This window comes from Dermacentor andersoni, chromosome 1 (assembly GCF_023375885.2).
Source record: "Dermacentor andersoni chromosome 1, qqDerAnde1_hic_scaffold, whole genome shotgun sequence".
Taxonomy (NCBI): domain Eukaryota; kingdom Metazoa; phylum Arthropoda; class Arachnida; order Ixodida; family Ixodidae; genus Dermacentor; species Dermacentor andersoni.
This window is the reverse complement of record NC_092814.1, coordinates 90714199-90731275: the sequence shown is the minus strand read 5'-3', so window position 1 is coordinate 90731275 and position 17077 is coordinate 90714199. Positions and strand designations below refer to the sequence as shown.

The following is a 17077-nucleotide window of genomic DNA, read 5'->3' as shown; positions in this document are numbered from 1 at the left end:
CTCATGTGACTGGCTCTGACCAGCTGGAGCTGTTTTTGGCCGCAAACGCCGAGTTGCGCAACCATGAGCAATACAAACAGTATGAATTTTAAGTTAAAATAGCTCCTTACAAGTAGCATCTCATGTGGTCTAGGTATAAATCTTGGTTGATTTTATGGTTGCTGAAGGAAGGAAGATTCAAGGCCGGCCAATATTCAAAGGTGTGTACAACTGCGGCTCTAACTCGTAACTCGTTTCCGCATCAACGCAAGGCTGACTCTCTGGCTAACCGGGTAGTTGCGGAGGGTAGCGGCAGGAACTGAATTCTTGGGACGAAAATACTTAGCAGCGTGATGAATACGAGCTACCCATTAAAGTTCGGTGTTCAAATTGCCTGGACTAACCGCCAAGGCATCTGGAATTCTCTCCGTTGTCAAGTGAGTAAAGTTACTGTCACTTGTGGCGGCGATCGTCTGCACATCAGATCATAGGTGCGCAAAGAGCGTAAACGTGTGTTGCAGGATTGATTCACTGTCGTTTTTAGTATGTGTCCTTGATTTTCTTTAAGGCTTGGTGTTACTAGAGCCTAAAAAAAGATACGCTAATTATTTGCCTGACCTTAAACTTTTTTTATCACTTCATTTCTACTGACGATGTATTGATGCGTAATTCCATGCACGTGTTGGCTCTTCGCAGAGCACCGATAGTGATTCCTATAAATTACAGTTTCTTTCTGATTTTAGAGAATAATAGTTGGACATATAATCATGCTCACCTTCGAGCTCACTGTAAGTCAGGTGACACCCGTACCATCAGTCAAGAATGGTGGCACTGGCGCCTTTTTAAAATGCCTGAATGTTATTCTCATTCATCTCTCGCTGCTAATATGCTCTCGCTCGCGAAAACAGCATTGCAGCCCTCAGGTCTTGGAAGTGAAGTGTCCGGAAGGGAGAGAGAGGGAGGCTGAGCCTGGTTGGGTATACCTTGCACTGGTTAAAGGGTACTGAAAGATGAGAAGAACGAGAAAAGTTCACGTATTGCACGAGAAGTGTCTGTGAGACTTTTGTGCTGCATATAGAGGACGCCATTATGTTTTATGTACTCTGCTGAAGTGCCGAAGGTGTACATTTCTTCGCCATTTTTCCCCCTTGCATTCGTTGCATAGACGAGGCAAGCTCGAGTATAGTGTACTAGATAGTATAATACACTATAGCTCAAGTTTTCCCCTGCGACACCAGCAGCGCCGATCGCTCCGCTAGCGGACAGATTCGAACGTAGATGGTCGCATGGGCGGTTTTGGCACGTAAAATCCCATAATTTTCTTTTCGGTCGCGTGGGAGCCACTGCACGCCCGTTTGTGTTGGCGCGTGTGCTACTAGTGGTTTCATTTTTATGAGAGGGACATGCTACCACGTCATCCGGCAAGCCTCAAGAACACGAAACGCAGAGACCCGTCCGTGAAATTCTACGGGCCTACGGGCAACTTGCTTTTTGCATGGCCTCTTATCATCCGTAGTGGAAGTCGAAAAGAACAAAATCAGGCCAGTTGCAGTAGTCGTCGGATTCCTGCCATAAACCAGCTTGAACAGTGTGATCTGTGTTGTTTCTTGCACTGCCATGTTGTAAGCAAAGGTTATGTACAGCAGGACCGCGTCCCACGTCTTGTGCTCGACGTCGACGTACATTGCTAGCATGTCGGCGACAGTCTCCATGACGTCACGGAAATCTGGTATGTAAAGTTCGCGGCTGTGTCACCACTCGTCCTTCCTTGCTGTGTTTTCATTCCCCGACTTTTACCAATCCATCTCTCATGCGAAAAGTGGTTGTTATGCCATTGCAGAAATGCCAATTTACCAATGCGGATTCGGATTAACCCAACATTTGTTTCCTTTAGTGCCACTTTAAAGTAAACTCAATGACTCTTGTTTAGGCCATTCGTTTGCGGGTGGTAGGCAGTTGTCCTCCTGTGGCTTGTCTGGCTGTATTGCAGAATGGCTTGGGTTAGCTCTGTTGTAAAGGCCATTCCTCTGTCGGTGATGACTTCTGGGGCACCATGTCGCAGCAGGCTGTTCTCGGCGAAAAATTTCGACACTGCGACTGCGCTACCTTTCGGCAGAGCTTTCATTTCAGCGAAGAGGGTGAGGTAGTCCGTCACCACCACTATCCACTTATTTCCGGTTGTTGACGTCGGAAAGGGTCCCAACAAATCCATCCCGATCGGCTGAAACGGTCGGCAAGGAGGCTTGATTGGCTGTAGTAATCCCGCTGGCCTTATCGGTGGAGTCTTGCATCACTGACAGTCTCGGCATGTCATGTCGTAACGGGCAACGTTGGCAGTCAGGCGCGCCCAGCAATACCTTTCCTGTATCCTTGACAGCGTCCGGGAGAATCGGAGGTGCCCAGCGGTCGGATAGCCATGTAGGGTGTGCAGTACTTCTGGACGCAGTGCTGACAGAACAAGAAGAAGGTAGTTGGCGCGGACTGGTGAAAAGTTCTTCATGAGTAGATTGTTTTGAAGCGTGAACTGCCTCTATGTCTACTCATTCTTTTGACTTGCCACATGGTGATGACAAAAACAAAAACACCAAATTGGGCACTGATGTGTGGCACATGTAGAATATGAAACTATGCTACATAGAGTGTGTGATACGATGCCCCAATACTAGTGCAACCTAGTGCCTCTGATCAACATGCGATTGCCAGCTTATGGCCTCTGAGATCTGGCGGGGCATCTTGGAGGCCGTAACCAGCTAAATATGTTGCTGCTGGAAAATATGCTGCTCTGCTTCAGCAGCTACTCTGTTGTACAGAGCGCGACTTGAATGGTGCATTTGCAAACAACCGCTTGTATTTCAACCATGTGACGAATGGCACTCACAGTATTTATTGCGTCGGTATTCCTTTGCGGCAGCAGTTATATTTTTTATATTGAAATCGCAGATAAATACGGCTGGTTGTATTGAGGTTAAAAATATGATGTTCTATGAACTTTAAGTTATAAACAGTTAAATACTTCGCTGTATAGAGGATTTCGTAGTATTACAGTTTAACTGTAGTTTGTATCTATGTGCACCTACTATGTAAGTGAATGGCATTCAGTACACCAGGAATGTTGTTAGTGTGCTTCACATTGGAAAGAAACAAACTACACATTTGTAAACAGGGTGGCTTGTGTATTTTACTGAATTAGGTGCATACCTAAAGCTCGATGTTGTAGACATTGCTGCTGACAAGTGTAACATACTTGGCACGTCGTACCGCTTCTTTGTCCACATACTGTTGGAAGCCATAAATGATAAGCACAGCAGCCACTCAACTTGACGTTTCTGCCTTGAGAAGGTGTTCCACATCAGACAGTTTTCGGAAACCTCTCTGGGGGACTTCACATTGCACTTTCCCAACCAGTGTACATGCTGCTGTTTAAAATGCATGTGTGCCACAAGCAAGAGAAAGAGCACAGAGAGAGCAAGGTAAACTGCCTATAGAGCGCTGACATGAATGATTTCACGAAGGTGGCACACTGAGCAAGGCGTAGCTGTGCCGTCTGGCTGAGGTTGTTAGGTCTGTTGTTCATATGTGAGCACATTCAAATAAATAGTAAACCTACACTTGTGGGCTGTGTTCAATTAGCTTTAACATTAGTACTCAATTAACCTCCTAACAAACACATGTAATTGGTTGATGTATACATCTGCCCACAGAAGTCCCCAGGATGCGAAACTTTATTTGCGGCCCCGGTGCAGTGCCTGGAACTAAAGGTGGCATCGCATAGGTCGCCACACATAGTACACATGTATGCGAGGTGATCATTTTGAAGTTCTATGGAATTAAAAAAAATTGCCTGTTGCAGATAACATAATTCCAGTCCTTGAGCTGGATTGTTGAGTGAATGCACTAATTTCTTCTTTATTACTTTGTGGCACATATTGCAATAGCAAATTGTGGCCAGTTAGTTTGTCAGCCATATTCACTTGGAACGAATTTCCAGAATGACACCATTTTGGAGATATGTGCCAGCAAGCTTGCCATAAGAATTCACAGTTGGTCCTCTTACTTTTTTAACAAAACGCTCATTTATGCATTAAAGCAAAAAAGTAACTGGAATGCCCATGTACCATATTTGCATGAGTCTACTGCACCCCCAGAATGTAATGTGCAGTTATATTACCACCCAAATATTTAAAAAAATAACTTGGTGCTGATTCTGCTGCACACGTCAAATAACGAAACCTGAGTTAATGCATATCGTGTTGAAACACTTTTATGGAACATACAAAGGCAAACAAACATCCTTTTTTTTTTTCCATCTTGCCACTGGACTGCCTTGACAAAAGGCAGTTGAGCAGAAGCACTATTGCAGGCATACAGCAAACTGGAAAATGGCGACTGCAGACAAAGGCACAAACCCAAGGAGGAAGGAAAAGGATAGGAGAGAGTATTACGTCCCGCAGGCAGCCTCGGCAAATGAACACTCAGTGGTGCCAGTCCCTGTGCTCAGTGCATTGCTCAGTGTCGGCCCGACACGTGTTCTCTTATGTCGAGATCACAGAAATAGAGATTTGCCAAGACATTTCGAACCCGGTAGCTGGTTCTTCATTCTACAGGTAGCTTTTAGTCAATGCGGGCTCGACTGGCAGCTGATCTGCTGCTTTGCCTGTATCTGTGGTCACATTTTGCCTGTATCTTTGGTCATGTGTTGGGACGACACACTTTGAGTCGCATAGCACGATGCTCTCTCCTATCTTTTTTCCTTTTTCCATGCATAAATCGTAAACAAACAACATCTGTTCGATGGCAGTTTGGCCAGCTATCTTGCATTGGGGTTTTTATTTTTAGTAAGAATTGGTTTCATTTTTGATTTTGAGAATTAGTTACGATTGTAATATACATGCAAATATGAAGGCAATTTTTTTTTTTTAAAAAAGGTGCGCTTTAGAATCGAGCTTATACGGTATTTTGTCCCACACTTTAGGAAATCATATCTCGAAACTGGTGTCATCCTAGAAATTCAATTTAAGTGGATTCATCTTGCAAACTCACCAGCTACAATTTGTTAATTGTGATAGTGTCATAAAGTAATTAAGACATTAATTAGTCAAAATTTTAATTAGTTGAATATGTGCTTAAATTTTTCATGCAAGTAATGTCTGCCTCTCTAAACAATCCAGCTGAAGGATTGGAAGTATGTTATCTGCAACAGGCGATTTCTAAAAATTTCATAAAACTTAGAAATGATCACCCTGTATACTACTCACACTGACCTGCAGAGCACTTTTCTTTCTTTCTGCCAGCATGCATAGGTAGAGCACAAGTTTAGCTTTTTAGTGCTGGAGGAAAACTTTCGTGGGCAAGTGTATGTGCATGTGTACCTAAACAACAAAACTTTTTAAGCAGAGCAAACTGTGATAGTTTCTTTCTTCTTGAGAATGTCATATGTGCTCTTTTTCCCTTTTAGCATGCCCGATTACTTTCAGCTAGAAGTTGCCAGAGGATGCCATTGTTGAAGTCAAACAGCATGAAATACACATCTTTCCACTGCCAAGTATCTCGAAGACGAGCGTTTTCATCTGAAGCTGGCAAGGTGGGGGCTGTGGCTGCATCAGTTGAGGTGTGTATGCTTTCCGTTTAAGCAAAGTATTCAGAAAATTTTATGGTGTTTGTGAAGGAGCTCAACACAGGGAATCATTCTTTCTTCAATTATTTTCATGTCTGCGCTTGCTTGTCTTGTATAATATTCAAATTTTTAAGCTATGCAGGTTTGCTCCATCGCAAGCTGCATTCTTCAGGTTTCATGTGAAGACTGGTGGCAAGTAAACTTGCCCCGTCATCTTTGACTGCTGCCATTACAAACAGTTATTTGGGCTGACTTGGACAACCTACAAATCCCTCCTGTAACCACTGTGGTGCTATCCTGTTAGAATGCTTAGCCTCTAGAAATGAAGCAACAATTTATAAAAGCCAAATGGACAAAATTTTATTTGAGCACCACTGGTGCTTAAAAGCACATTAGGTCCTATGCCTTCTCTTTCTAGGCTACAGCAAAATCTGTTTGAACTAATGGAATATTCTTTCAAAACTCTTTGTTAATTTTATGGTGAGAGATTGATTATTATAAGAGAAAATGAAAGTCAGTTTCATTTTCCTAATTTCGGTCCGGAACCCATTGGTGTGATGTAACTGATTTCAAGATATTTTTTTTTAAATGGGCCATTGTTTCACCTTAGAGGTTCTTGAAACTTGCTGAATGTGGTGTTTGCCTTTTTTAGGATACAATGTAGTCCATGTTTGCTGATAAAAAATTAACTAGGCCCAAGCACACGCTGTCAAAATTGATGGTGTCACAATGAGCTGGTGCAGGAGTTTCGAAGCGGTGTCACCACCTGTCTTTTATTTTTGCATCTTTTCTGGCTTACAAGGCCTTTTGTCATGGCGCTATTTCGTTTTTTGGCATTGTAGAAAGGTAACATTATATTTGAGCTCGTTAATTTTTCAACTTGGTGCCCCTTTAAACTCGTTTGCTTATCTCCGAGATATTGCCTCGCTTGACAAGATTTAGGACATGCTTTGTGGTAAACACTTGAGAATGACTGAACCCTTTTATTTTGAATGTAACACACGGAACATCACAGAACAGCTGCATTTCAGTGGAGGCGAGTGGTAAAAACGCTTGTGTACTTGGATTTGAATTCAATAATACGACGCAGGTACCGCATCTATAAATAGTGCCAAACCATTAAACATCCCCACGTGGTCAAATTTAACCCGGAAACCTCCACTGCAGCATCTCTCGTAGCCCTGTAATCACTTTGGGATTAAACACCATGAACCACCCACCGTGGTTGCGTAGTGGCTATGGTGTCAGGCTGCTAAGCACGAGGTTGCGGGATGAAATCCTGGCCATGGCAGCTGCATTTCGATGGGGGCGAAATGCAAAAACACCCGTGGCACTTCGATTTAGGTGTGCTTTAAAGAACCCCAGGTGGTCCAAATTATTCCAGGGTCCCCCACTACGGTGTGCCTCATAACCAAATCATGGTTTTAGCATGTAAAACTCCATCATTAATTTTTTTTAACATCATGAACCAATCAGTAAGTACTACAATTCATAATCTAGACATTTTCTCGAAATGTGTGTGGAGTCTAGTGTGTTTCTGCAAAACGGTACACCTGGAAATTTCTCGGGTTGCATTTTCTAGTTTAGTTTCTCGGATTGCCTTGGGTAGAGCAATCTGAGAAAGTGTGGCCATCGAGAGCTTGGATGATTCAACTATGAGCCACCACTAAATTTATTGTGGTAGAGATTGAAATCGTAATCTAGGTTCCAATGTGCTTGTACAGTGGCCTGCTTTTTTATTGTAACAACATAAAAATAAGGTTTAGTGCTTACTTCTGCTTTCCTTTTACTCAGGTTTTGCAACAAGTTGAGATTTCTTGGTCCAAATTCTTCACTAAAACACTTCGCATCATTCTTTGGCTGCTTCATTCTTACTTTTAGTTACCAACACGCAAGAAAACCAGTCTGGGTGTCTTCAGCAACTCACATCTGTACTGATGAGTTTCATTTATGGCAGTGTTTCATATTTCCAAGATGAACTGGAGCAGAGAAAGATGCCAGGAGCCTTATACAAACCAAAAAGTTCAGCCTTGCTGCAAAATTTCAGTAAGAAAAGCAGTGGTAGGCACAGAATTTTCTTTTAAAGCTGTTGCAATACAAACACTGGTCTCAGTATAGTGTTTTGTATGGAACCTTTATAGTCAAGCTGGAGCACATTTAGCCACTAACTTAACCAAGTTAACATTTCATGCAGTGAAGAGATGGGTACGACAAAAGTGGCTGTTGTGGTGTCCAGTCATAGCCACCCTTCTAGCAGTGGCTATGACTGGGTGCCCCAAAAAGTTGGCCGAGGTACCAGATGTTTGTTGTCGGGTGATTCCATGAGAGACCAACACGGGTAAAAAAATTCATATTTTAGATTTCATTGAATATTTTTTATTTTATGTGTGTGTCACTCAGTAGCACTAAAGTGAATGTGGCTTCTTTGCCAAATGAATATTTTAGGAGGAAAAAAATAACTAGATTCTTTATTGTGGAGGCACCTATTTCATGCACAAGGCATTTTCACAAATTCACAACAATGTGAAATACGATATATTACAGCTACAAAGAATACATTTTTGTGTGTAAAATGTAGACGTAAAGAAGGGTCAGCTAGCACTGTTTGAGGCTTCCGTGCAAAACGGAAGTGTTTTAGAAAAACTCCTTAATTTGCTACAATTTTCAAAAGTTGCTATATTTACAATTTTTTGTCAACTAAACCAATCCATTTAGCCTTTTGAAATTTGGTGCACTGTGAGACCTTAATCTATTCAACAATTGTGCTGAATATTCTTGCTGTATCGCTAATTACCATTTCTACAATTGGCCTCAAATTTGAAGTGTTGACAAAAACGAATGCTATCTAAAAGTCAAAATAATAAAAAAAAATTTATCAAAATCTCGTAAACAGCTGTTCACAGGCACGCGAAAAAGAATATTAAAAAACATGTTGCATTATTTTGTTTGTAATGACAACACAGGTGGTAGAAATAAGAGCTTTGCCAGAATGCAGCAAGGTGCTAAGAAAAAGGGACATCAGGGTAAACAGAACGTGCATAAGGCTCTGACTTGTCTAAACTTGACTGTGATTGCGAGATGAAGGCAGTTTTGGCCTTATTGCTAATACCTATACATAAAATTGTGTTTAGTGCTATACTCATTTGCTTGAATGGGAATAAAGAAGCGTCAACAAAACCTTTACATGGCTCCTTTTATTTCACAGCAAGTGCGCGAACCTTGCAGCGTAGGTAATTTGTGCCTTCTGTTAATGTAGGTTTGTATTTCTTTGTGTGCTACAGAATCAATGGTTAACTCTCTATGAATGTGCACACGTAACAGAATGTACGGCTGGTAAATGCCTCTAAAAATGCCATACTAATCATTATATAAGCGTCATTATATAACCTAAGAGGCTGTGGTAGGAGTGGCAATGGTGTTGGTTAAGGCAGGGTTAGCTGGCAAACAGTGCCAGCGATTGCTCATTTTATTGCCTCTTAAGAAAAATAAAACAAGGAACTGTTAGATTACTATATAATGAAAAGTTCACAGTCCCTAAGGGTCACCACTTGTTAGAAAGTTAGTTTCTTAGAAAAGCTGAAAAGAAGCACGACGCTTCCTCTCTCAGAAACTTGGGTCTTTTGTGAAACACTACCTGTTCCACACACTCATGAGGAAATTGCCTTCTGTGCAAAGCTTCAAGTGGAGCCTTGCTTTCTTCATTGAAGTATTTGCAGGACCAGATGAACTCTTGGCCAAACTTGCTGGTATACAACACACGGGATAGTTGTTTGAGCACCGCTGACGAATGTGAAACGATAATACTGTGCTGAGAACACGTCCTCAGTTTACGAAGCGCAGCAGCAGTGGCGGCTCTTTCCGCATTATTCTATAAGACCAACTGATCCAGAGGGCCAGATCACGCATTTCTAATGAAGGGAATCCAATACACTGCGGCACAGTTGCTTGCCCGTTGACTTACTGACCCGTTAGTGTACGCTTGTTGATGATCCGGATATGCCGCATTGAAGTACTCCAGCATGGAGGCAGAGAGAGGGAACAAGGCACTTCGAGCATAGCCGCGTATATGCTCAGAAAGGTTTGATCCTTTTCCAATTACCTGCAGCAGTGCGAAACACTAACACAATGCGATCGAAATTGGTGGCATCAGGCTCGCTTAACCAAATGTGCCAAGACCGTATGCCTGGAACACGTGGCAAAGATTTCCACTGGTTCTTTTTGAGGTGGCGAAAGTTCTCTACATCATCCGCATCTGCATTGAGCAGTTATACGTTTTTCAGCGTTGCGCTCATCTGCACCACCATCTCAGAGGCTGACCTAATGACTGTAGTGCTGGCTGCTCTGATATTGTAGAGCGAGGCTTGGTGCTTTACTAAGGCCACCAACACCATCTCAAGCATTCTTGCCATGTCCTGTGGCTGAAAGAAGCCACTTCACTGACGCATGCTCCTTCTTTAACAGCTCATAAAGCTTATGCTTGTTTTTAAAATGGCTACTGGCGCCGTCAGACGCGTGTGTAACGTGTGTCAAGTTGAAGTTCTTCCTACATGCACTCATAGATTTTTCCAGTACAAAGCAAGCGTGGGTGGCATCATGACATACATCATCACTGATGACAGCAAAACTTTAAGTAGACCTCTACTTGTGACAACACACGTAAATAGCGAGACTTGTTTTTTGCCAATGGTATGACTGTACCTCGTTCGGTACAACAGCTGTCCAATTCTCTGCAAAGTCAAAATGGAAGACACGGGATCCGTGTTGTTGATTCCGTTTGGCGTCGTGTGTCACTGATGCTTGAATGCCCCTTAGATAATCATGGGTGATCCACCTGACAAGCCATACACCAAGCTCCTGCAGAAAGGCAGTAGCCTGTGTTGTCTTTTTCATGAGGTCGCCATTTTCCCATACTGCATAGTTTACCTCTGTCTCTTCAGGGTTTCCCAAAGTTGTAATAGTTAAAGCATCCTCTTTTGCACAATAATGGCAATCGCCCAGGAAACAATCAATCGTGGGCGAGGTGCAAAGACATAGTTCTTTGAGCTGGTTAATTGTGTAGGCACCTTCAGTGAGCTCTTCTAGCGCGGAAACACACTGTGGGGCGTTGGCACAATACATGCAAAGGCACACTTGTTGTTCTGGAGCAAGAAGAACCCATTTTGGCCGGAGGGAATAAGACTTTAGAGCCTAATAGATGTATCCGGATTGACTTCCTTAAAGAGACGATAGGTCTCTGTACTGAGCGCATCATGAACCTCTTGGCAGCATACTCTTTGTTCCCCTCAATCAAAGCAGATACTACATCTTTTTTGTTGGGACTCTGCTGAGAACATCCATGCTCGTCTTTAGTATAATATTCCACAGCGGTCTAGGCGTCTCTTGGGTTCAGCTGTGTTTTCTCGGGTGCGTCTGGTGCTGACCATATTCCATGCTTCTCGCGCCAGCATCGGGATTTGTGTATCGTATAGGCTGACAAATTTAGAATAAGAACTTAGACTTTTCGGCGCTCCAGTTGGCTTGGCTGCACAGGTCATAGGCTTCTTTAAAGCTGGTGAACCATTCGACGCACACGCCACATTTGTTACCTGAGGGATCCAAATGGCGCTTGCACTCTACGGAGTGAGATTTGGACCTTGCAGTGGCACCGAGTTGAATTTGCTTTTGCACCGGGCAAAAGTTCCTTAGTTGCAAATCTGACTTCTGCTGACGCACGTGAAGCAAAGTTTCAAGTGGGTGTAAGCACTGCTTTCTACCTCCAAGTTTGTCTTCTTCCGGTACAAATTCATCAGCTGTTTCAGCAGGGGAAGCATGAAAAAAACAGACCATTTCTTTTAGTCTCCAGAAGCAATTTTGACATATCTACTCGCCATCCTAAGCATGGTGAGCAGCTTGCGGCAAGAGCTTCCGCAATGCAGATATGCCAATGTCTCCAACCTTACGGAAATTTCTTTGAAATGGTATTTTCTTTTTGTGCACCTTCAAGTAATCTGCACAAGAAACCCTATCACCGCTGTAACAGTGAGCCATCGCAGCTCTACTCACAACTAAAATCACTGCGAACACTGTTAGCGCTTGTCTATGACGAAGGACGACTGTGGGGTGTGTGCAGAACCCTCAGCACAAAACTGGCCTGTCGTCTGTTTCAAGGTTGTTCACGCCTCATACAAGCAGATGTAAAACTGACAGCTCCTACCTCAACGAAGTGGAGGCAAAAATGAAGGTGTACTAGACTGACTCCTTAGTTAATCCACATTAGGTTAATTTTTTACAATATGTAAGATAACTGTACCATCACCTATAGGCAGTGTTTAAAGGATGGTGCCTATGACGTATTACCGGCGCTCCAATTGCTTCCGGCGGTTGCAATCAGCAAGAGCATGACGTTCGAGATTAGCTTGTGTTACTCAAAGATTGCCATTGCTGGGGCATTAATTTGGGCACCAACTGTACCTGAAAAACCATAAACTAAATAATCGCTTCTGAAACGGGGAGCACGGTGCCCTATCTTGGAGTTGTCGAGCAGAAGGCAGCTCTTGAGTAGACAGCAGACGGCAGCACATCCGAAACAACCGGAGTGCATGTAGCTTCTTCTGGTTAAGACGGCGGCCACACTGCCACAAAATTTCAACATATTTTACTTCACTTGATCCGTCTGCCACCGCCTCCCGTGGATCCACTCCCCATTCTGCTACACTCTACCAACTCAATCAAAGGAGACAATTTTTACCTCAGCCACATCTGAAAGTGTGAACTAAATATGGGCGCCAATGATGGCTGAGGAGAGGCATCATTCCACGAATATATGTCGGAAATTTAGACATCTTAGAACGGCGTGGTTGAAATAATAATTCTAGTTTACCAAAACTGCCTTTATCTCGCAATTAGTCAAGTTTAGGCAAGTCAGAGCCTTATGCACGTTCTGTTTACCCCGATGTCCCTTTTTCTTAGCACCTTGCTCCATTCTGGCAAAGCTCTCATTTCTACCATCTGTATTGTCATTACAAACAAAATAATGCAACATGTTTTTTAATATTCCTTTTCACGTGCCTCTGAACAGCTGTTCACGAGATTTTGAGAAAAATTTAAGATGGAGGTTTTTCTTATTTTGATTTTTAAATAGTGTTCATTTTTGTCAAAACTTCAAATTTGAGGCAAATTGTAGAAATGGTAATTTGTGATGCAGCAAGAATATTCAGCACAATTGTTGAATAGGATAAGGGCTCATCATCATCATATTCAGCCTATTTTATGTCCACTGCAGGACAAAGGCCTTTCCCTGCGATCTCCAATTACCCCTGTCCTGCGCCAACCGATTCCAACTAGCACCTGCAAATTTTCTAATTTCGTCGCACCACCTAGTCTTCTGCCGTCCTCTACTGCACTTCCCTTCTCTTGGTACCCATTCTGTCGCCCTAATGGTCCAATGGTTATCTAAACTGCGCATTACATGACCTGCCCAGCGCCATTTCTTTCTCTTAATGTCTATTCCAATATTGTCTATACCCATTTGCTCTCTGATCCAAACCGCTCTCTTTCTGTCTCTTAAAGTTATGCCTAACATTATTCGTTCCATCCTTCTTTGCACGGTCCATAACTTGTTCTCAAGCTTCTGTGTCAGTCTCCAAGTCTCTGCCCCATATGCCAGCACCGGTAAAATGCACTGATTGTATACTTTCCTTTTCAGTGATAACGGTAAGCACCCAGTCAGGAGCTCACGATGTCTGCTGTATGTGATCCAACCCATTTTTATTCTTCTGTAAATTTCCTTCTCATGGTCTGGGTTCTCTGTGATTAGTTGACCTAGGTAAACATACTCCTTCATAGACGCTAGAGGCTGACTTGCGATCTTGAACTCGTGTTCCCTTGTCCGGTTATTTATCATTATCTTTGTCTTCTGCATATTAATCTTCAGCCCCACTCTTACACTCTCCATATTAAGGCCCTCAATCATTTGTTGTAACTCGTCCGCAGTGTTGCTGAATAGAACAATGTCATCGGCAAACTGAAGGTTGCTGAGGTATTCGCCGTCGATCCTTACTCCTAAACCTTCCCAGTTTAAAAGCTTGAATACTTCTTCCAAGCACGCAGTGAATAGCATTGGAGAGAGTGTGTCTCCTTGTCTGACTCCTTTCTTTATAGGTATCTTCCTACTTTTCTTGTGTAGGATTAAGGTGGCTGTGGAATCTCTGTAGATATTTTCCGGGGTATTTACGTAAGCGGTCTGTACACCTTGATTACGCAATGTCTCTATGACTGCTAGTATGCCTACTGAATCAAATGATTTTTCCTAATCTATGAAAACCATATAGAGAGGCTTATTGTACTCTGCAGATTTCTCGATAACCTAATTAATGACATGGATGTGATCCATCGTACAGTATCCCTTCCTGAAGCCAGCCTGTTCCCTTGGTTGACTAAAGTCCAGTGTTGCCTTCATTCTATTGGAGATTATTTTGGTAAATATTTTGTATAATACCGGGAGTAATCTAATGGGCCGATAATTTTTTAGTTCTTTAACGTCTCCCTTTTTGTGGATTATAGTGTAATGTTGGCATTCTTCCAGTTTTCTGGGACCTTTGCAGTCGATAGACACTTCGTATAGAGAGCCGCCAGCATTATATCTCCTCCATCTTTGATTAAATCGACTGTTATTCCATCCTCTCCTGCTGCTTTTCACCGTTTCATGCCTTGCAAGGCCTTTCTGACCTCATCTCTAGTTATAAGAGGAGTTTCTGTATACTGTTCATTATTGTTTCAAATAGAGTACTCCTGAGTCCTCTGGGTACTGTACAGGTCACTAGAATTCTTCCGCTGCTTTTTATTATACCTTCAAGATTGCTGATGATATTACCCTGCTTATCCATCAGTGCATACATTTTGGTTTGTCCTATGCCAAGTTTCCTTCTGACTGATTTCAGGCCGCGTCCATTTTTTACGGCTTCTTCAGTCTTTCTCATATTATAATTTCTAATATCACTTATTTTCACTTTGTTCAGTTTTGACAGTTCTACTTTGTAGCTGTAATATATTGTATTTCACATTGTTGTGAATTTGTGAAAATGCCTTGTGCATGAAATAGGCACCTCCACACTGAAGAATAGCATTATTTTTTTCTTCCAAAAATATTTATTTGGCAAGGAAACTACATTAACTTTAGTGCTACCAAGTCATATGCGCATAAAATATAAAATGTTCAATGAAACCTAAAATATGAATTTTTTTACCCGTGTTGATCTCTCGTGGAATCACCCATCAGTGAATGCACTGAGAAAGTCTCTAAAAATATTTTGCATGTGTTGTTAGTCTGGATGAGCTGCTGATTTAACATTTTGTCTACCATTCATATATGACCAACACTTGGAACAGACAAATGCAGAGACAGTCGTCCCTGCTGTGCCACCAGCACCAACAGTAGTGCCTGTCGAAAGCTTTGTAGAATCCCTGGGAGACGACACGGTGGTGCCTACTCTGCAGTCTGTTGGGTTAGGAGGGTGGTCACCGTCAGGCATAGTACAGCAGCTGCTTGACTTACTGCACACAAGTACTGGACTGCCCTGGTGGGCCACCATAGCTGCCAGTAAGTGCATCCTGCCCATTGTTTCCCTGTGACACGAGGATTGCATTTGCTTGAAGTCAAAACGAGGTGCTTACAATGGCAATAGAGTGTTTATGGTGCTGCTGCATGGCCACTGCGATCTTTGAACATGTGACTGCTGCCATTATATGCCTGTTGGCTTCCCTTTCCCACTAGCGGATGATGTGCTGAGTAAATTCATAAAAATACTGTTTTCGCTTTTTCAGTGAATTATTCTTCGCAAGTTAGGCAACGGTTTCAACCGAAAATGGAATGTTTGTGGTGGTGATAATCTACTCAGGGCGTTATTTTAGCTTGATGGCCAGCAGTGAACGAATAACTCCAAGTCAGCACATGTGCATCCTCTGATGAAGCAATACCCAATTGGGCTTACTTCTTTTTCATTTGTTTCGCTTTAACAGCAGATTGCTCTTACGACCTCAGTGCCGTGTAATTTTGTGACGGTGGTTATATGCGAGCAGTCTGTCAATAATATTGTTTTTACTGCCTCATGCAACCATCAGTTCTGAACATATATGAGACTGATACTCAGAACAAAATATGCAATGAAACAATGCCTTTTTATTTCCTGTACTTTCAACAACTTGGGAAAATATTGTTTACATGGGAGACATCTTCAGTTCATTAACATGAATGCATGTGCAGTTGACTGTTAGTATGTGTACTACAAGCCCTGGCTACTCGTCTCTTCCTGCTAACAAAAGTGTGCGTTACTAGATGCAAAAGCTTCATTAGGAAGCACAACAGTGCAGCAACATCAAAAGTGTACAGTGCACATCACCCTTGTGTAGAGTGCGAACAGCGACCATCAGGGCGCTCCACAGCTAGCCAGCGATGTCTAACGGTAGTGGCTGGGCCCGAGATTAGCTGCGACAGCTGCTGCGTGCCCAGACACTTCTTATCTCGACCCTAGCATCTGCCGTTAGACGTCACTGGCTGCCTCCAGAGTACCCGGGCGGCTGCCATTCCCACACTCGACACAAAGATGACGCGCCCTGTAGAAAAGGACACTCAATTGTTCCTAGCTCACCCATACTTGTAGCTGTTCATATCGTATTCATATTCGACCTGAACATTTTTTATTGCTATAGCAATTATATATGGACACTCCAGACGCATTTTTGCCATCGGCGTCACCGTGATCCGTATAAAGTCCAAGGACGATAACACCATCGCCGTGCGCCACATGCTGTATGTGCGAGTGAAAGTGCGCAAGGGGAGCCGATGATCATGGCTCAAGCAGGCATGCGAAAGGCTGTGGGGGGTGGCAAGGAGGGCGTGGGCGCCATTGTTCTCCATCGGCAACTGCATATTTCGCAACCACGGGCAAAGGGAACCTACTATCACACAATATATCTCGTCTTCAGTCGCGTGCATGGAACCGGGGCTAGAAGAGGTAGGGGGTCGTTGGACTTCAGCAGCAATGCGCTGTCGTGCTGGCTTTATCTTGAAAGCGATCTGCTTTGGGGGTAGTGTCTAGGTGGGCTGATGGCTCAGAGCTTTGCGTGTGCTGTGTTCTCGCCTTTTAGTTCGCGTTGAAGCGGTAGACAGCACAAAGCTCACTTCGCTCGCTGCTGCTGCTGCGCTTCATCATGCCAGTGTTTTGACAGCGAATGTCCTCAGTCATTGAATGTGATGTGTTCATGTTTGCTTGTGCGCACGATACACCATGCTTTGCTAATTTAGTTAATAAGTGAATGGTTACTAGTTTATGCAGTCGATAACCATACTTCATATAACTGTCTACTAATTTACTATTGCAATGCAGAATGTGCTCGGAAAAGCAAATTTATTGCGGCATGACCTTGGTTTCTATTTACTTTTTCTTTTTTCTTTTTAATTGGTTTCTATTTGCCGACTGGTGATGCGGCAGAACGTAGATTGGCTTT

At 43.0% G+C, this 17077-nt stretch overlaps 1 protein-coding gene across 6 annotated transcripts in view; it reads left to right on the top strand.

Annotated features, from left to right (window-relative positions):
- Positions 1-101: 101 nt before the first annotated feature.
- The window catches only part of OXA1L (OXA1L mitochondrial inner membrane protein), a 52779-nt gene continuing 35803 nt past the window's right edge, over positions 102-17077 (top strand). The window contains exons 1-3 of one of the 6 annotated variants that reach the window (XM_055061761.2): positions 102-200; positions 5454-5587; positions 14960-15170. In XM_055061761.2, coding sequence (XP_054917736.1) covers positions 155-200; positions 5454-5587; positions 14960-15170 — 391 coding nt within the window. In that variant the 5' untranslated portion in view covers positions 102-154. Of the gene's footprint in view, positions 201-236; positions 417-5434; positions 5588-14959; positions 15171-17077 lie in introns of those variants that run through there. The other 5 variants (XM_055061760.2, XM_050191685.3, XM_050191684.3 and 2 more) reach the window with 5 other exon arrangements.